We start from the raw sequence: 22,168 nt of genomic DNA on the forward strand, positions 1-22,168 counted from the left end.
AGCCCATTTCACGATCTATCCTACTTTCATCGCCACTACCATCATTCATAAGAATTTCCACCACTTGTTCTGTAATTTATAATTTTTTTAAATTTTATTTAAACAGGGACAGTGCACAATAAAACATTAACCTTGTATAAAACAGGAAAGATGCATTGTACCAGATTTTACCAAGTTGCTATTTTCCACCCATAGTCCCTGGGCAGGTAGGTGGAGCGTACATACAATGAATTAAAATCAGTAACAGAATTCGCAAAGTTGACAAAATTGCAATAAAATTATCAAGATACACATTCCCACATCCTAAAAGCAATTACTCCCCACCCCCCAACTTTTATAACTCTCACACACACACCAACTCACAAATGTTTACAAGTTTGCTATGCCAGCAACCAGCATTTTGTGTGACATGATGAAAATGTTTGAAAGTCCACACATGTAATCAATTCTCTTGGAAGGAAGTTCCATTAATTTGTGGCAACAAAAGAAAAAGATGATTTACCAAACGAAGTCCTGTGTTTAGGGATACTGCACTCTCCCCTGGTAACCAACCGAGTGGCTCGTGTTGTTTTTTCTGAGCTGAATGTAACAAATTTTCTGCTATAAATTGTGTATGTGGTCACTTACTCAAAGAAAAAAAAATTGAATCTGACTGAGGTGGCTGTGTGACTTATAAATACAAGGCAGTAAAAGGCAACCAATCACAAGAAAGGATTCATTCTTACCAGAATCTGATTGGTTATGGTACAATAAGAATTATTCTGGCCACATTCACTGGATATCAGCAATCGCGTGCTCTGATTGGCTACTCTACTACTAGGCTATCAGCTCATATACCGTGAGTAGAGAAAAACAAAATGGCAGAGCGTGTTGCTGAACCAACTGAGGACAAAATAAAAACTCTACTCGAAAACAAAAAACCAAAAAAATAAAAATAAAGCAACAAAATATGGAATTAAAGTATTTGATGGTAAGAATGTATCTTTTTTGTTTTTCAAGAATTATTATTATTGCATTTTTCACAAATTGCTCCCGTCATTTCACCGGTTTGTTTACATTCTAAGGGGAAAAGATTTTGTCGGATGTTTTGTTTAAAGATTTTATTTATCAAATTTGCAAAAAATAAAAATGCTCCGTTTCACAAATTACAGTGAATGTGGATAGAATAAAACAATTATTCCACTCAATCCAGTCGTACCATGGATTATAGACAACTCGGTGCTACATGCCTTGTTGGCTATCAGCTCAACTTAAAATATGAGAGCTCATCAGATAAATATGGAAAGGAAAAATTGACACCAATTTTACTGGAAACACCTTTCACTGGAATATAATACAAATCTGTTTGATCTAGCTGACATGCTACAAAGTGGGTGTGGCTTCTTTGGCCGTATTGTGTCTGAAAAGTCAGTTGTATAAAAAAGTAACAACACACTCATAGTCATGATGCTGTCCTGAATATCGGCACCAATGGTCCTCACTCTGTAGGCCTGTGTCTAATTATACTGTACATTTTACACGAGTCAGAGACAGTGACGTGCGGTCAGGGGCGGCAGGTGAGGCAGGGCCTCACCGGTCGTCATCATCCAGCCATCATGAGATGTAATGAATGTAAATAATGATAACAATAAAGATTTGTCCAATCATCTGTGCTATATATGCCATTTCTGTATGATTCAAATAATTTCAATCATTTTTGCGATCAAAATCACCATATTTGCCTATTTCCTATTCAATTGCAGCGAATATGTAGCGACGTGAGGCAACACCAAGCCGTGCCTCACGTCAGATTGCGCAATCCCTTGTTAACTGGGTTGAGCGTGTGCCTTTTGCTTACTCTGTGTATGCTACCAATGTAATGCTGTATTAAAATGTTTTTATACATTGTAGACATGTGTATAATATGTCCTCACTTTCCTTATAATATGTAATGTTTTCTACGTATGTGTATCACTTATTTAGTGTTAACAATTTGACATAAAGCCGCACTGAAAAGACATGAGGTGAGGCAGGCAGTAGCTCTGCCGCAGTGCAGAGGGCGTACGTGAGCTCAGTTATTCTTGTTTGGTGGTTGCTTCTTCTCTACGTCATCACGTAAAGTTTAATTTGGACTGTTGTTGGCTTGTTCCGATTGACTGCAACAATGGAGGATGTAATAGCTCAACTGAAAAGTTTCTCAAAGTTGGACTTTCAAGGAAAACGGGACGTGATAAAGAATGGACGGCCGATGCCGGAGCTAAAGGAATTACTTCAAAGGACTGAGCAGAAGATAACCCGATCGTTTCAAAGTGAGTGGTACAACCGAAAAGATCGGCTGTGTGGCTGTGCTACAAGAAACCGCCTTTTCTGTTATCCCTGCGTGGCCTGTGTGGTCCGCCGTGGTGTTTTTTGGAGGTAGGCGACTGAACTGCCATTCATTTTTCATTCTTCCTTGGCCAAATATGTACCTTCAAATGTACCTTATGTAAAGAATGCTGCTATGAGATATGAAACTAAGCGGCATTTGGCAAATATTTTGGTGCATATTTGAAAATCTGATTTTGAAAAAGTCAGTGCCTCACTAGCCACAAACTTCACCGCACGTCACTGGTCAGAGAGACAGTTTGACTCTCAGAAAGCAACCTCATTCTAAAGTGATATTTTAAGCTTATTTTAAATAACAATATTGAGTTGTGATTGGTCAGAAAGAACAGGACAGGCTCTAACTTCTCATCTCATCTCATTACCTCTAGCCACTTTATCCTGTTCTACAGGATCGCAGGCAAGCTGGAGCCTATCCCAGCTGACTACGGGCGAAAGGCGGGGTACACCCTGGACAAGTCGCCAGGTCATCACAGGGCTGACACATAGGCACAGACAACCATTCACACTCACACCTACGGTCAATTTAGAGTCACCAGTTAACCTAACCTGCATGTCTTTGGACTGTAGGGGAAACCGGAGCACCCGGAGGAAACCCACGCAGAGAACATGCAAACTCTGCACAGAAAGGCCCTCGCACCCAGGACCTTCTTGGTGTGAAGTGACAGCGCTAACCACTACACCACCATGCCACCCTGTAAAATTTAATGCAGCTATAAATAAATAAAAACGTAAGCTATGTTGTACTTTAAGAAAAAAAAAATCAATCATTGATGAGAGGAATAAAACCACATGACCCCGTAGTTCAAGGGCGGCTGGTGCATAAGGGCGATTGGGTGACGCACTGCCAAAACGAAAAAAAAATTTTTTTTTTCTTTTTTTAAAACAAACTTTCACCAGCGCTGCTCTAGGCCATTTTAATCTGTCTCTGGGTATCATTGTCCAATCAGGGTGGTCTTGCTTCTAGAGTACCGCCCCTTTTGGGGAGATTTCAGTCACGCTGAAAATCGCCCAAGAGTTCACTGATAGAGTCCCATGTTAATATATTTCTTTTCTCCTGACTGACACTTCAATGCAATCTCTATGGGTTCCGGGGGGGCTTGCCCTAACGTGTTTACGTCACTGCGAAGCGCGGCAAAGTTGCATTTGATCCGCTCAGTTTCTGAGGTGAGATGGATGCGGAAAGCAATTCAGTGCGGTCCTTAAAAGAATTTCCATTTAGTCAGCGATCAAATTGAGCTAAATTGGCAACAAAACAAGCTGGACCCCCCTCGACCAAATCTAAACATAAAACAAATTTCGACAAGGGGGGAAATCATATACTCGAGGTTTTACTTCAACATGGTCCCAGCGCAAATCCTGGCGAGCTGGCTGCGAGGACGCCTCAGCTGTTTTCTGCTCCCCCTGCTTACTTTTCCACCCTGGAGGTGGCTCCACGGACAACACTGCTTGGACGGTCACTGGAGTTTCGGACATGCATCATTTGTCGGAGAAAATAAAAAAACATGAGTCATCAAAGATTCACATGGGCAGCTGCCTGAAATTTTTGGCTTTTGGGAGAGTGAACATCGCTACACACCTGGATGACGGCTACAGGCTAGCAGTTCACCACCACAACGATGAGGTGAGCAAGAACAGGCACATATTAAACCAGCTCATCCAATGCGTGAAATTTTGTGGAGTGTTCGAGTTAGCTCTACAAGGCAAAGACAATGTAATAGCCTACCACTCTTCAATCCTCCCGCCCCTCACTCACACACACACAGTCAGTCACAGAATCCGTTCACTTTTGATGTTTTCAATGTGCATTTTTATATTTGCCACACTTTGCTCTGAGAGTTAGCACTTTGGTAATATCCTTGGTAAATACCAGTAATTGCAAGATCTAAAGATCCACTCATCTATTTATTCAACTGCTATTGTTATGTTAGCCAACTATTTACAATGTTTTGTTACAGTAAGTGCACTTTCCTGTTTGTCCTTAAGTTGCACAGTCTGTAAAATTCTTGCTGGTCATGGAGTTTGAAGTACAAAATCTATTTACAGAACATTCTGTAGAACAGTTGACTTGCTACCTAGGTCAATTTACTTCAGTCCTGTGGACATTTATGGTCTGTGTAGACATAATGGGGGGAAATTGCCCCCCCCCCCCCCAAAAAAAAATCCAGGAGCCGCCACTGCCGTAGTTGATTATTTTACTAGAACTGAATTGAATCCCTAGAACTGAATCCCTAGTACTGTGATGTAAAAGTGTAAAATTGACTGGTGAAGCACTTCAGGAAGGTATGAAGATGAGAGGATACAAGATGAGAGATAGGATTGAGAAAGCGGAATAAGTATGTGTCGTCCTGATCGCGTCTGACTGATCCATGTCCAGAGTCCAGAGAACCTCCTTCAGCCTGAACAATGGTTTTGTTAAAATAAATAAATAAATAAATTGAGATGTTTGATCAGCTCTATGTTTCATTCTTAATCATCTCCTAGAGCTGAGAAAAGAGAGAGTGAAGTCTTATCACACTATCCTCTCTCTCTCTCTCTCTCTGTGTGCTTGCATTTTGTATTTCATTCCATTTCATCTGCAGGCCTGCTGGGCAGAAACCCCACAACACAGGAAGAGATAAGACATGCTCTCACACACACACACACACACACACACACACACACACACACAAGAAGCAAAGTGATAAGATAAAAGGAACTGTATATGTCTGCCATTAGAGAGAGAGAGAGAGAGAGAGAGAGATGTGTGTATGAGAGAAAGAGAGAGAGAGAGGAGTGTTAGAAAGAGAGAGACAGAGATGTGTGTGTGTGTGAGGGAGAGAGAGAGAGAGTTAGTTTGATGTGAGTGATGATTCGTTCTGTAATCTGGTTGTTATTGAATAATAAAGACTGTAGTTTGTAATATTTCAGTTCTCAACTGCTTTCTTGTTTTCAGTTTATTGTACTTTATTACACAGAATGAATTCCTGTCTCACTTCCCTGGGGATAGACTCCAGATCCTGGCTCCACCCTGACCCTGATGAGGATAGAGTGATGACAGAAGAGGAATGAATGAATGAATGAATGAATGAATGAAAGCAGCACACTGGTGTCGTAGTTAGCACTGTCACCTCACAGCAAGAAGGTTCTGGGTTCGAGTCCAGCGGCCAATGAGGGCATTTCTGTGTGGAGTTTACATGTTCTCCCCGTGTCTGTGTGGGTTTCCTCTGGGTGCTCCGGTTTCCCCCATAGTCCAAAGACATGCAGATTAGGATAACTGGTGGCTCTAAATTGCCCGTAGGTGTGAATGTGAGTATGAATGGTTGTTTGTCTCTATGTGTCACCCTGAGATGACCTGGTGATTTGTCCAGGGTGAACCCCGCCTCTCACCCATAGTCAGCTGGGATAGGCTCCAGATCACCTGCAACCCTGCACAGGATAAGCACTTACAGATAATGGATGGATGGAATGAATGAATAGTTATTAGCTTATCCGGCCAAGAGGTGATGAATTTATGCCATCATGTGTTGTCCATTGTCCGTCCAGCGTCATCAACATTTCACAAAAATCACTTCACTTTTAATTCTTCACTGATTTTTATCCTTTTTGGCAGGAAGATAGGTCTGCCTGGGGTGCATATAGTTTCTACCCAAATTTGCATGATTGCAATTAATAATGAAAATATAGAGTAATTAATCAATCCCAAATAAGCAGTTTCCACACACATAGCTTTTTCTCCCTCAATTCTTCACCGATTTTGATTCTTTATGGCATGAAGGTAGGGGTACCTAGGGTGCATATAACTTCTACCCAGATTTGCTTCATTGCAATTATTAATAAAGTTATGGACTAATTAAGCCTTAATGAGCAGTTCAACAAGTATCACTTCTTCTCGGTCAATTCCTCACCATTTTGGATTCTTTCTGGTAAATAGGTCGGTATTCCTAGGGTGGATATCACTTCTATATATGGACCCTTTTCACGTGACGTCACAACAAATGTGGCCGCCATTTTGGACATGAACTACCAGTAGTCTACCACAGCCAACAACGAGGAACGACGGCGAAGCATCGAAAGGAATATAGCCATCAAAGAAAGTTTTTACTTTCAGCAAGACTTCCATCATGCCATTATATTGTTGTGCACCTGGATGTAGTAACCATCAACACACAAGGCAAGATTTATCATTTTATCGGATCCCGACAGATGCTGACCGACGGAGAAGATGGATGGTCTCTAAAATATTGGCAAAATGATGTTTATTGACATAGCAATCGTGTGTAACGGGAAGCATTTGCATATCTGAAGTGTTGTGTTTACATCAAAGATAAAATAAACCGATATGACAACGACTGCTGCTGCCAGGTTGGGGACACAAACTAGTAGAAAGGAAGTGTGCCAACAGTGCCAACACACTTCCTTTGTGGTCGATTCTGCTTTAAGGTGAGATGCATTTAATTATTCGTCTGCTGTGGGTTTGGAATCGGTAGCCTGACCGATTCGTTCATGTTTGTGGTGCCATTTGTTTGTTGACTTGTGCTGAAATGGAAGATTGGTTGTTGACATGATTTCCAGTGATGCTTTGGTGCTGCTGTGGATCAGATGTGTTGAGTAGCCTGACTGCTTTTTTTTCTTGCTTGTGGTATCATTGTTGACGTGAGATTGTTTTTTGAACATGCCAATGCGGACACGATTTCCCCTGATGAGTTATGACTTCAGACGCGATGCGTGTGTGGAGGTGTGGAGTCCGCGTGATATGTGCGTAAGATAGGCTTCTCATGTGTTTGGAGATCCATGCTCTGAGACAAGCACAAGCGCAAGCACCCCCCCCCCCAAGGGAAAAAAAGGGACCCCCCGAAAATATCGGCATAGTTCGAACACTGGGTTGGAGAAAGTAATGGCAAATAGTGAGTGCACAAACCATAGAAGGTAAACTGTACACAGCGCCAGGGCAGTGTGATGGTATGTCTACTTTTAGATTGTGTTAGCTTATCAATGAACACACTCGTCACTCGACGAGTTTCACGTCTTTATGACGGATACTTAAATGTGTGTTAGGTATTATTGTTGCAGTCTAAGCAGTCATTGTAGCAGCTAGATGAGCGAGAACCGAAAGGGTCTGTGCCATAAACCGTTATTTCTTCATGTCCAAAATGGCAGTCGCGTTTACGAAGGTCACGTGAGTGAAAAGGGTCTATAGCTTGTATATAGTGTATATAGCTTGCAACATTTATTGTGCAAGGTGGCCCACTTTAGATCATTCCTTCTGGACTAGACGGGGCCAGAGTGAGCTACACCGTCATTAACGGTCTTGTTCTTTCATCATATGGTATCGTGACTCTTCATAAGTGTTCTGTTACTTTAAGAGGGTGTGTTATGAGTTTAATATTTTTTTATGAGCAGTGTGATCACAGTGTTATAGCTCAGAAATCAGGTCAGTGTCAGGAATTAGAGAACACTGGTGTGAAAGTTCATGACACATTAACCACAGTGAACACTGGTGATTTGCTTGTTGTGTCAACAAACAATATGTGAAAATGTTCAAAATATTCAAAGAAAACAGATGAAAAGTAATCCACAAATTGAGAGCTGTTTAAGCTGAAGAGATGATTAGTGTATAAGGTGCAGGTGTGTGTGATTAGTCAGGATTCTGGGAGATGGAGGGAGACCCCTGAGTATGGGACACACTTTCTTTATGGAGTCTACATCACTAACTTTATAACTGTTCATTACTGTTGATTCTGTTTCCATGTGATGTGTCCTCACTCCAAACTCTGTGCAGCCATTCATTCCTCAGGGTAAAGGTTCCTGCTCGGTCCGGGATTAAAACTCTTAAAACCAGCGATACTAATGCAATGAGGCCATTCACTCAGGGAGTATCTGATACATGGGAACTTCTCTCACCCTCTCCTCACATCACTCCAAAGTTCAGTTGGAGTATTTTTACTGGCATTACACATATAATATTACACTTTTATTGACAGTCGCATTATGCTGCTATATATTATTATAGGAACTGAATTGGTACAATGGACAGCTTGTAAAAAATATGAAAGAAAGGAAATTTCCTGAATGTGATTTTGATCCAATTTTTTTCACTGAGTTTTATTTGAATGAACTCAGAGTTAAAAATGTGTGGAGTCACAGTAGTGCTGTAAGAGCACCATTCAAAAGAAAATAATTGTTGAAAAAGAATAACAAAATAAATAAAAAATAAAATAATAGGATAAATAAATAAATAAATAAATAAATAAAAGTGTAACGTGGCTGTGACAGACCAGATGTTCGTGGATTATAAATGAACTCAAGGTTTTAATGAGAACAGTGTAATCAAAGACAATGTACAAAAGCCAGGCTGGGTCAATACCGAGAGATCCAAAATAGTAATGAGGGCTAGACAAATCATGGTCAGGAAACAGGCAATAGTCCAAGAACTGAGAATCAGTAGATATGGGCAATCTAAACACAAGGACTAGGCAAATCGTAATCAGAAAACAGGCGAGGATCGAGAAACCGGGAAGCAAGAAAACAGGCAAACAAACTCAAGGGCTTGGCGAAATGGGAAAAAACAGAAGGCAAAAAGGGTCATACACAGGTAAACAATCAGTACAATAATGCTCAGTAGGCTCACAAGAAGTCGAGGCAGTGCTGTGCAATAAACAAGACAGACAAAAGGGTATAAATACAAACAAAAACGTACAGGTAATGGTGATTAGAACTTGGGGGAACCACTCCTAGGAACTGGCTCCAGGTTGGCTGACGGAGTGCACGTGGTAGTGACTGGTGTGTGAGGGGGATTATGGGAAATGGAGTCCTGAGTGTTGGGGCAGATGGAGGGTGAGCCCGGAAGCATGACAGTACCCCCCCCCCCCCAAGGAGTCCAAGGAGGCCAAGGGACAAGCATGACCACGGCAACCACCACCCATGCTGCTGGGAACACTCCTAAGTGAGCCTTCAGCACTGCCATGGTGCTGGACAGAGAGCCGTCACCACGGATGACCTCTGGGGCCACTGTTGCGCAGACTGCTGGGAGGGCTGAACACACGGCGCCTGGGACGGCCCCTAGGCCGAGGCGCGGGCTTCTGTGAATGATGCTGATGGAACTCGTCCACCAACCCAGGATTCAGGACATCTCATGAGGGAACCCATCTATTGCCTGATGGGGGTAATATATTAACAACCTCAGGGGAGGACTCAGGACTGGGATATATGTGTCAGAAAACAGAATCCAGGGACACATGTCTGCCCGGGGGCATTTTGAGTTATTGACAGATTCAGAAAGTACAGTTTCTAAGCTTTCCAATGATGTCTTCCATGTGGAGATCTGACAATATTTGAAGAATGTGTGGGCTTTTGAAAGTGTATACTTCTTAAAACAGAAAAGGGAGAAAATCGCCCTCAAAGTTTTCCATCTCAGCTACTCTGGGTGTAGGGAGGGCACATAATGGTGCTCATTTGCATGATATTAAGGAAAACTCTACCCCCTACAAGCTAGCACAATACTACTTTCATGTAAACAAAGATCACAACATCAATTTTCCTTCCATGCAAAGTATGCCCAACACAATTATGAAGTACAAAAATAAGTCCTAAAGTATACTTTAACGTTTTGTGGTTGAAAAATTACTCACACCGTAAGAAAGAAAGATAGCACGATGATGACACAACTAACACAACACTAGTTTCACGTAAAGCCTCGGTCACAACCGGCCATACGGTAGAGGTCTGCGCGGGTTGGATTTTTCAGTCCCGCTCCCGCCCGCATTGTGCAGTCCCACTCCCGCCTGCGCCCACAAAGAATTATGATTTTCAGTCCTGCTCCCACCCGCGCCCACAAAAAAATTATGATTTTCAGTCCCGCTCCCCCCCGCAAATCCCGCATGATGCAGACGTTCGCGTTATTTCTCAGGAAAGTTCTTGTCTTGACACAGCGTGATGGTGCCCCGCCCCCTACTTTGAGTGGATTTGAGCATAAATATCTACAGCTCACGTTCACGTTTGTTATTGTTTACCTTGTTTCTGAATTCAGGATGTAGTGTCTCTAATAATAATAATTAGTGCTGTCAAGTGATTAAAATATTTAATCGTGAATCGCACATTTTTATCACATGAGAAACCATTGTAATTCTCTGATCAGCATAAAAAAGTGAATGGGCTTGCTTGGTACCAATGGTGTTTTTTTTTTTTTTAATTGCAAAGCAGAGCTAGTAAGAGAAGTGAATTGATTTACTGCTTGAGTTAGTCTACAACTTTAATCAGAGAGACAGGTTTCACAGTGACGGTAGGCTTGACTCAATGCTATCCCAGAAATCCTTCCTGTAATATGCAAATTTGGCCGCCTCTGATTGGACAGCCAAATTTGCATATTACAGGCAGGATTTCTGGGATAGCATTGAGTCAAGCCTACCGTCACTGTGTAACCTGTCTCTCTGATTAAAGTTGTAGACTAACGCAAGCAGTAAATCACTTCACTCATGGTTCTCTTGCTAGCTGGGTGTGAACTGCGAGTCATTAGAGTGATCAAAGGATTTCCTGTTAAGGTGATCAATGGCAAGTTTAAGATGCCATTCCTCACTCAATCTGGCAATCTGACTCTCTCTGCAAATTTAGGCATCTTAAAATGTTTTTATTAATGCCAAATAAAATATCCAGCACAAATTATATATGATAGACATAAGTTAATAATTTATAAATTTTATTTCAAACACATTTTTAGTTAGCGGGACTGCAGCTTATCACTGCTCCTGCCCGCGGCGCATATGTGCACTCCCGCTCCTGCCCGCGCACGCATATGTGCACTTCCGGTCCCGCTCGTGCCCGCAATGAGCTTTCAAAATTTGTCCCGCGCCGCACTGCTTTGCGGCAGGTCCCGCGAGTCCCGCGGGACTCCCGCGGGAGTGCAGGGCTCTACCATACGGTACGTGCTTCTATGGCCGGTCTACATGCAAAAAACGCAAGAAACGCACGGAGAGCGCGCATGAAACGCATGAGAGTGCGCGTGTGATGTGCTGATTTTCGAGCCGCAGACTGGCCACAGAGGTTCTTTGTCATGTCAAACAAACTGTACGGGCGCTTACGTTTTTTTCAGGTTTCAAGACAAACTTACGGCCAATGCGCGTCTTTCTCCGTGAACAAAAAAAAAAAAAGCAGCGATTTGGGAAATGCCAAAAATCGCACGGCCAAAAAATCGTACATCCGGTTGTGACCTAGGCTTAACCAAACCACAACACTCTCTGTTACATGCAAAATAACCACGCAGCCTTAGATTAATAAACTTACCCCATCAGAAAGAGAAACGGCGCCTTGCACACACCAATGCCTCTGATGGAATGTAATCCTAGAACGGTCTGTGTATCATCCGATCATTCAAGTATTCCATTCAATCTGGAAAACGAGGTTGCGGTTTTTTTTTGCTATAAATGGTTATCTCCGATGTAAATACCATGTGTCTGTTTGCTTCGCAGTGTTTCAGCTCCTCTGCGCTCTGTTTAGTAACTCATTCCATTGTGAAATTACATGCTTGTATGCAGCTAAGTAGCCATGTGCTCAGCTCGTATCATACAGCTGATTCGCAAAAAAAAACCCAAAAGACTTAAATCATCATGTGAATGGCCCATATGGTAATTTACCCACACCCCCCAGCAGGCTACAGTCCTGACAAAAACAAGACAATTTGCAACAAAAAATGTATGCTTTTCCAACAAAACAATCTATTATCTGAAATACTGATTGCATTCTTCAAGATCTCAACTTGCACATGATGGAAAAAAACAAAAATCACAAATTTAGAAAAAAAATGTTTCTTTTGCGATTATCTCGGATTCGTTTTGGCCAACATGTGTCCCTGGATTCGATGAGGGGTCACATATATGAGAAAGGGCATCTGCTTTAGTATTACGGGAACCGGGATGATAAGAAATGGAAAAATTGAATAGAGGGAAGAATAGGGACCACCGAGCCTGAGGGGGGTTGAGCCGTTTTGCTGACCATAAATGTTCAAGGTTTTTATGATCAGTTAATACTTGGAAGGGATGCATAGCTCCCTCTAGCCAATGGTGCCATTCTTCAAAGGCTAGTTTCATGGCCAGCAATTCTCTATCTCCTATACCATAATTGCATTTGGCAGGAGTTACTTTATGGGAGTAGAAAGCTATCGGGTGTACTTTACAGGGATCACCTCTACGCTGGGACAGCACAGCTCCAGTGCCTACCTCAGAGGCGTCCACCTCCACCACAAAAGGCTGAGTGGGATCAGGATGCTTAAGAATGGGAGCAGAGGTCAAGGCTACCTTGAGAGATTTGAACGCTTCCTGCACCCGGGGATTCCATGAGAGTTTTTTGGCATTTCCCTTCAATAAGGTGGTAAGAGGAGCTGCTAGGCTACTGAAATTGTGAATGAAATGGCGGTAGAAATTAACAAACCCAAGAAATCACTGGAGTTCCTTTATGGAAGTAGGGACGGGCCAATTAGTTATGGCTTCTACCTTCTATCATCCATAACAACACCCTCCAGACTGATGACGTAGCCTAGGAAAGAAGTAGAAGGGAGATGAAATTCACACTCCTCCCCTTTAACATATAGCTGGTTTTCAAGCAGATGCATAAGGACAGAACGAACATGATGAATATGAGTTTCGAGATTAGGGGAATAAATCAAGATGTCGTCAATGTAGGCAATAACATATTGGCCAAGCATATCCCTGAGGACATCATTTATGAATGCTTGAAATACGGACGGGGCATTACGCAACCCGAAGGGCTTTACTAAGTACTCATAGTGCCCCCTAGTGGTAAGAAATGCAATTTTCCATTTATCAATTTCCTTTAGGCGGACAAAATTGTATCCACTTCTTCAGTCAAGTTTTGTGAATATAGATGCTCCGCAAAGTTGTTCTAGTGCTACAGGGACTAGAGGCAACGGGTAAGAATAGGGTTCAGTGATTTGATTTAGCCCACGATGATCAATGCAGGGCCTAAGTCCCCCATCCTTCTTGTTGACGAAAAAGAACCCTGCAGCTGCAGGAGATGTAGAAGGACAGATGAAACCCTGTTCTAAAGCCTCCTGAACATAATCCACCATCGCTCTCTCCTCCGCTTGAGTGAGTGGATAAATCCAAGACTTAGGTGGAATAACATCATCTATTAATTCAATGGAATAGTCATATTATCTGTGAGGAGGAAGTTTGGTAGCATTTTTCTTGCTTAATACTTCTAACAGGTCACTGTATTCTGGGGGAACAGAAACTACGACATTGGCATTGGGGCTTTCTATAGTCATTGACAGCTGTGGGAAGTGCTAGATAGTTGTCATAACAGTAACTGGACCATGAGAGTATTTCTTTATAGGACCAAGATATGACGGGGTTATGTTTTCTAAGTCAGAGCAAACCTAAAATGATAACATACAAGAATTCAATACAAAAAAACATATCTCTTCTGAATGTAAAGCACTGACAGTCATACTGATGGGTTTCATGACCCAGTTTACAAGTCCTTCTCCCACAGGATCCCCATCAACAGCAGTCAGTCTCAGCAGTGTTTCCAGTGGCTCAACAGGAATCTGGAGTTGCTCCACCAGCTCGGTGTGAATAAAGTCCCCTTCAACTCCGGAATCAATTAATGCTGAGAAAACAGAGACAGACAGAGGACATTCAACTGTTATGGGTAGGAGAAAGGACTTGGAGGCCAACCCCTTAGTGGGTGTATTAACCACATTAGCATGTGGAATAGGCTACACGCACTTTCCCAGGGTCAGCGCCAGAGTTCTGTGTCGACGAATTTGACAGTTACATAAAATGTGACTGGCAGTTCTGCAATAGAGACACAGCCCATCATGGAGATGTTGTTGCTTCTCCTCCACAGACAAATGAAATGAGTCACACTGCATAGGTTCTGGGGATTTGTGGATCCTCATGAGTCCAGGTCATTGGCGGATATGAGCAGTGAGGGGTCAGTGCGGCAGCTGGACCCATAGGTGTTTTACGAAGACCTCTCCCATGTTTCAGTTGGTCTAGGCAAATGGCCAGTGAAATCAGCTTTTCTAGTGAAAGACCATCATCCTTACAAACCAATTCAGTCCATTGCGAAAGATCACTAGTAATGCAGACTCATTCCAACCACTCCCAGCCGCAAGAGTGCGAAATTCCAAAGCGTAATCTGAAACTGAGTGATTACCCTGATGTAGTCAGGTGAGTAATTCCCCTTGAGAGCGGCCCTCATTTGCGTGATCGAAAACTGCTTTAAATTCTTTTACGAAGTGGTCGTAAATGTTGGATTGGACTATGGGCCAAACTGCAGTAGCCCAATCTAAGGCCTTGCCCATAAGGCGAGAAATCATAAAAGAAATACTAGCCTTGTCAGAGCTCGGAGGGGAATTCGCGAAAAATATAGAGCATTGTAACAAAAACCCTTTACACTGATTAGGCGAGCCATCAAATTTATCCGGTTTATTGACAGCAAACAAACTGGTAGCAGCTGTGGAGGGAGCAACTTGGTTGGTAACAATAGGCAAGCCAAAGGAGCTGAGTTGCTGGAGTTGGGTGGTGATTTCCCTCATGCTTTCAATAATTTGTACTGACTGCTTTTGCTGCTCACCTTGCTGTTGTGCGAGAGCCTGGATGGATTGAGTCACGGAGTCAAAACACTGCTGATGTTGTCCAAGCATCTGTCCTTGGCTGCTAAGCACTACCTGTAACTCCGTGTAATCCACCATCTGCATGTTGGCACAATATTCTGTAACACAGCTGTAACAGATCAGATGTTCGTGGATTATAAATGAACTCAAGGTTTTAATGAGAACAGTGTAATCAAAGACAATGTACAAAAGCCAGGCCGAGTCAATACTGAGAGAGGCAAAACAGTAACGAGGGCTAGACAAATCATGGTCAAGAAACAGGCAATCATCCAAGAACTGGGAATCAGTAGACACGGGCAATCTAAACACAACGGCTAGGCAAATCATAATCAGAAAACAGGCGAGGATCGAGAAACCGGGAAGCAAGAGAAACGGGCAAACAAACACAAGGGCTTGGCGAAACGGGAAAAAAACAGAAGGCAAAAAGGGTCATACACAGGTAAACAATCAGTACAATAACACTCAGTAGCCTCACGAGAAGTCAAGGCAATACTGTGCAATGAACAAGACAGACAAAGTGGTATAAATACAAACATAAACAAAAAGCTACAGGTGATGGTGATTAGAACTTGGGGGAACCACTCCTAGGAAGTCGTTCCCGGTTGGCTGATGGAGTGCATGTGGTAGTGACTGGTGTGTGAGGGGGATTATGGGAAATGGAGTCCTGAGTGTTGGGGCAGATGGAGGGTGAGCCCGGAAGCATGACAGTACCCCCCCCCCCCCCCCCAAGGAGTCCAAGGAGGCCAAGGGACAAGCATGACCACGACAACCACCACCCATGCTGCTGGGAACACTCCTAAGAAGCGTGACAACAAGAATATGAAAATAAATGTAGAAATAAAATAAAAGAATAAGAAAATAAATAAATATTAAATATTTTTACTGTTATTTCTGCATTTATTTTCCTATTTTTTATTATTTTTTAATCTATTTTTCAACATTTATTTTCTTTTTCTTTTTTCTTTTGTTTTCAGATCTATTCCTTTTTTATGGCACTCCTGTAAAGCCACATAGAAATGACAATTTATTTACTCCATTCAGGTTTCAGAGTTTTTAAATAAATCACAAGTGTAACACATCTTCAGTTAAACAGCAGCAATGAGGTTATTAAAATATTCAACACTGTTTTTGTTCATCCTCAACCACTGCATTATCTCAGATGTATCTATATGCATTCACACACACACATAATGAGAGAGAAAGAAAGAGATAGATATCTTCACACCACCGTGTAATGTTCTTAATATTATATGGACACATCCACAAAAAAAGTACCCAAGTTAATGAAAAGAATTTTAATTTTGAACCCAGTGGCGGTTCTAGACCAAAATTACTAGGGGGCCGAGGTGGGGCCAGTGTTTTTTCAGGGGGGCACATATGGACAAAACATGGCAATATTTAAGCATTCAAAATGTTTTGTTTAGTTTATTTAAAACCAAAACAAAATACATTGAGCATAAATACAATGAGATAAACATTCTGTCTCAATACCCTAAACATAAAATAAATTGTGCTCAATAAATCTTAAAACCATGTTTCTCTTTTTTGTAAAATAAGATTTCTATTTTTGCATACAATGAATCTTTTCTTCAGATGTGGCTGCACTGGAGTGTCGTCCAAGCACTTGCTGATATCTGGAGAAAGATGAATACAGTAAATATGAGAGTGCTACTGAGAACATTTATTTATCATTATTCATTTATTAATTTATTATTATATCTATTATTTGTATTTTATATTTATTAATTATTATTCAGACTTCACACTTTCAGGGTAGGCTATATGAATTGTAGGCCAACACTGCTCACACACACGCATTTGTTCAACATCACAAACCTGATGGTGCTGTACTTGATATGCATGGTGAATCTGGTTGTCCCAATGACTCGTTGGGTTGTCCCTCATTCTGTCCCTCAATCTGATCCTGAATGTCTTCATCCTCATTCTCAGATTGCCTTTCAGATGCCTCACTTTCCACCTTTCCAACCACCACCTCTGGCTCGCTCTCCTCTTTCATAATCTTCATCTTCCTTACTCTCTCTATGTTGCTTTTTGCCAACAGGGGCAAAAAAGGACATAATGTCCTTCTTGCTCCTTTTCATGATAGTCTACAGTAGGCCTATACTAAAAAGTAAACGGAGAGGAATGTAGCCTCTACATATCACAAGGCCATTCGAGTTTTACAAGAAGGTTAAACACTGTCAGTTATTTTACCCATTTCCCAAAAATATTAAGTTAGGCTACTTATTGCTGTGCAACACACTTTTAAGAAAGCGCAATAAAACTGATTTATTATTGTAGTGAACAACAACAGTAAAACACGGATATGTGCAAACACTGATGTTACAAAATTGAATAACTTTCCTTACCTTCGCTTCTTTGCAGTAGCCTAGTTTTTGCAGGGCTGCAGCTGTTATCTCTCACGTCTGAAGTTTACAATTCGCGCTGCTGCTGATCTTTCTGCTGCAGGTAACAGTGTGCATGTAGTGCTTTAAGGAGACCGTGTAGAACACTCCGTCATGTCAGTTCCGATCTTCGAGCCAGCACACGTCGAAATTAATAAAGCTTATTATCTGTTCAGCACAGGAGCCACAACAGGGGCCAGGAGCAATTTTACAGGGGCACTGGCCTCCCCGGCCCCTGTTTAAAACCGCCTATGTTTGAACCGGTTCACCATTTTGACAGCGCATGTCTAGTCAGCAGGAAAACACTGGGAGTGACCTCATCAGAGTGAAATATTGAGAATTATTATACATACAGGACACTTTTTCAATGGAATAAAAACATGTTCTAGTCCCTTCTAGTGGGTTTCATTCATTTGGTTTGAGGCCATGCAATAGTGTTAGCATATCGCTTATCCTACGTATATTGCATCATTCTACCCAATGGAGAATGAGCATTGAATATGGTTTACAATATTGCATGGTTGTCAAGACGACATGATGTCACATGTCAAAGGTGTAAAACTTCCATGCTAACAAGCAACTGTGACAATTTGTAAACAAATATGGCTGCCAGGTTTGCTTCAAGAAATACGGAAGATTTTGAGAGAATTTTGAAAGAGAAAGATGCATTGAACACCCAAAAGGAATGTATAATAATAATAATAATAATTATTATTATTATTATTATTATTATTATTATTATATTGGCTGTCTTTTTTCGTGGTATATCAGATATATTCCATTCAGCTACTGTCAGTAATCCCAGTGTGAAGGAGCAGACTACAAACACTCAGGACTACACCTCCCATGACACACAACGCCCTCTGTCCCCAGCCTACTGAACTACAGCTGTCACGCATTTCCTTAATCACTGCTTCCGCTATTTAAGCCACTCATTCACACCACTCCAGTGCAAAGTATCGTCCTGTCATTTCAGTACATACTGAGCCTTGTATCTTTTCTGACTCTCTCTAGTGTTTCCTGACCTTTTGCTATTTCCTCTCCATTTTTGCTCTTTGTCTTTTCCTCATCACATTGTTCACCGATCTCCTGACCATCGCTAGTTTACCGACACTGATTTCAGACATAAATTTTGGCTTTGTTGACAGTCTGCTTATCTGCTGCCTCTGTGCATACATCAGTAAGTGCCTGCACTCTCACAGGGTACTTTGCCATAAGGGATGTAGCGGAGGGTTCTAAACAGACTGCTCTTAACACGCAGGGGCATTTGCTAGGAGAACATCAACAGATGCTTGCCGACCTCAACATTTGGATGATGCAGCTCACATCTGTGATATTGCACGTTGTCCTAGCATGCTCCGAGCCTCCTTCGAGCCCAGCGCTTCAACTCCCCACTCCAGAGAGTTTACTGGAGACGTCATCGCATGTAAGGGTTTTTTACTGCAATGTTCTATGTATTTTTCCACCATGCCGCATTTAGCGGAGGAGCACAAGATCACAAAATTTATATCTTTTCTCTCAGGCAAAGCACTTCACTGGGCCACCACAGTTTGGAATAAGGGTCAGGAGCAAACCAAGTCCTATGAACAATTCCTCACCATGTTTAAAAGGGTGTTTGATCATGAACCAGAAGGGATAGAGGTTGGAGAGTCTTCTCGCCAGTTCCCAAGGCTCCAGAAGTGTTGCTGAATATGCCTTGGAATTCAGGACACTAGCAGCTACCAGATCTGGCGCTGAAAGCAGTCTTTCACCAAGGCCTATGTCCAGAGATCATTTGTGAGCTGGCTTGTAGAGATGAGAACCTCACTCTGGACTCCCTCATTGACTTAGCTATTCAACTCAACCAATTGTTAAAGCACCGACCATCTATCCACTTCAATACCAAATCTGCCCAGTCTATGGAGGATGGCTAACCCATGGAGGTCTCATGCACCTGTCTAACCCACACCGAATGTGCTAGGTGATGCAAGGAGGGGTTATGTTTCTACTGTGGGAGCCCTGAGCATAGCATCCAGCAATATCCCATACGACCAGCCCGAGAGACCCCAACAGAGAGGCCTGTAAGCTCTACAGGTCTGGTGAGAAAATTCAGTTCTACATCCTTTAGCATCCCAGTCCTACTCAGGGTAGGGTCTGCCACTCATGTATTATCTGCTTTTGTTGATTCAGGAGCAGAGGGGAGCTTTATCAGTAGAGCCATCGTGCAGAACCTAGACCTGTCTACCATCCCCCTGCGCAGCGCACTCAATATCAAGACCATCGATGGAGGACCCATAGGCAATGGATTGGTCACCACTCGTACACAACCAGTACAGATTCAAATAGGGGCTTTACACAAAGAATTCATATCACTCTATGTAACTACCACCATCGATCATGACATCATCCTTGGCTATCCCTGACTGCAGCTGCATGATCCACTGATTTCATGGCAAAACAAGGAAATTCTTCAATGGTCACCCACATGCTTCCAGAACTGCCTCTCTCTCCCTCAGATCAGAGTAGCTTCTACCTCCATAGAGAGACCCCAGTCCGACTCCATAGACAATATTCTGGATTGTTACTTAGAAGCTTACTTAGAAGCCCTTGCAGAAGTCTTCAGTAAGGGGAAGGCCTGCAGGTTGCCTCCTTACAGGCCATACGATTGCTTGATTTGACTTACTGCCAGGTATGTCCCCTCCACGTGGTCATATTTATCCCTTGTCCCAAAAGGAACAGGCAGCCATGGAGGAATGTATTCAGGAGGTTCTCAAACAGGGATACATCCGGCCTTCCAAGTCACCCGCATCGGCTGGTTTCTTTTTTGTTGAGAAACAAGGAGGTGGACTGAGGCCTTGAATCGACTACAGAGGCTTAAACCAGGTCACCATAAAGTATCCTTATCCTCTTCCCCTGGTTCCAGCAGCTATTGAACAGCTTCAATCCACTAAGATATTTTCAAAGCTCGATCTACAAAATGCATACAACCTGATCCGAATAAGGAGGGGTGACGAATGGAAGACGGCCTTCAGCATGACCGCGGGGCACTTCGAGTACTGGGTCATGCCATATTGCCTTTCTTTGGCAGGCAGCGTGTTCCAGTGCTTCATCAACAACATGCTACGGGACATGCTGGACAAATATGTCATCGCCTATATCGACAATATACTGATTTACTCTTCAGATGTCCAGAGTCACCAGGAATATGCCAGAACCATTCTCAAGTGACTGTTAGAGAACAACCTCTATGTAAAGGCCAAGAAGTGTGAGTTAAATCTAAACAAGATTTACTTCCTTAGCTATATCATTAGCGCTGAAGGAGTGTGCATGGACTCCTCCAAGGTAGCAGCCATCACATCCTGGCCTACACCCAAGTCTGTAAAGGAGCTCCAACAATTCCTAGGCTTCATGAACTTTTATCGCCGGTTCATTCGAGGTTTCAGCTCTCTAGCAGCTCCCCTAACCACACTGTTGAAGAAGGGCCCCAAGCGCTGACAGTGGAACTCTGTGGCTGAGGAAGCCTTCAGTTGACTTAAGCTAGCATTCACCTCAGGCCCCTTATTCCAACACACTGACCCCACTAAGCCTTTCATCATGGAAGTAGATGCAGCCAACACCAGGGTAGGGGCCATCCTGTCACAATGCTTTGGGGAGAAACCAAAGCTACACCCTGTAGCCTTTTTTCTAAAAAAATAACGTTTCAATGTTATGGCTATGGGCTTTCAGTCCTTCTCAACAAGGTTCTAGCTCTCATCCCATTGCACTGTTTTGTGCAATCCATCACCTAGGAACTGGACAAAGAAATAAGCAAGTCTCAGCCCTGAACCTGCCCCATTCATCTCCCACCTGGTCTTCTCTATGTGCCCAAGCACCTACGCAGTCAATTCATCACCTGGGCTCACTCATCTCCCGCCATGGGACATCCCAACAGCCTACCTACTCACCAAATGCTAAGAAACAGGTATTGGTGGGAGAACATGTTGTCTGAAATCAATCAGTTCATCACCTCATGCTCCGAATGCACCCAAGCAAAGGTCCCAAGAACTTCCCACACCCCCCGCTGGCAAGTTATACCCTCTACCAATTCCGCAAAGACCCTGGTCACATCTGGCGATTGACTTTATCACATATCTCCCACCCTTTCAAGGGAATACCACCATAATGGTAACTATCGATTGATTCTCAAAAGCTCTGAAACTCATCCCTTTACCTTCCATCCCCACAGCTTCTCAGACTGCTGAGCTGTTATTTCAACAGGTCTTCTGATACTACAGCATCCCCAAAGATATAGTCAGTGACCGGGGTCCCCAATTCATCTCACAATTCTGTGCAAGTTTCATGGAAAGGTTGGGAGTATCAGTAAGTCTCACGTCCAGCTACCACCCCCAGTCTAACGTGCAAGTGGAGAGATCAAATCAGGAGATTGGCTGCTTCCTGAGAATATATTGCTAGGGGGACTGGGTGCACTTCCTACCTTGGGCCGAGTATGCACAAAACTCGCTCAAACACTCAGCCACCCAGCTAACACTGTTTCAGTGCATACTCAGCTACCAGCCACCCTTGTTTCCCTGGGATGACACACCCAGCCAAGTACAGGCCGTCGATGACTGGTTTCAATGAAGTCAAACCATCTGGGAGGAGGTCCACCAGTGTCTGGAAGCAGTCAGCGCCAAGTACAAGGAGTATGCAGATAAACATAGAGGTGAGACTCCTGATTTCCTCTCCAGTGATAGGGTGTGGGTAGTCACAAGGAACTTGAGAGAACCAAACACCTGCAAGAAGCTCCAGCCACGCTACATCGGGCCCTTCA

At 42.8% G+C, this 22,168-nt stretch overlaps 1 protein-coding gene across 2 annotated transcripts in view; it reads left to right on the forward strand.

Annotated features, from left to right (window-relative positions):
- The window catches only part of LOC132870360 (RNA binding protein fox-1 homolog 3-like), a 91,866-nt gene that overhangs the window by 23,103 nt on the left and 46,595 nt on the right, over nt 1–22,168 (forward strand). Inside the window, exon 2 of one of the 2 annotated variants that reach the window (XM_060903998.1) lies at nt 11,207–11,215. In XM_060903998.1, the coding sequence (XP_060759981.1) occupies nt 11,207–11,215 (9 nt within the window). Of the gene's footprint in view, nt 1–11,206; nt 11,216–20,450; nt 20,460–22,168 lie in introns of both variants that reach the window. The other variant, XM_060903999.1, reaches the window with a different exon arrangement.

Source organism: Neoarius graeffei, chromosome 22 (assembly GCF_027579695.1).
Source record: "Neoarius graeffei isolate fNeoGra1 chromosome 22, fNeoGra1.pri, whole genome shotgun sequence".
NCBI lineage: Eukaryota > Metazoa > Chordata > Actinopteri > Siluriformes > Ariidae > Neoarius > Neoarius graeffei.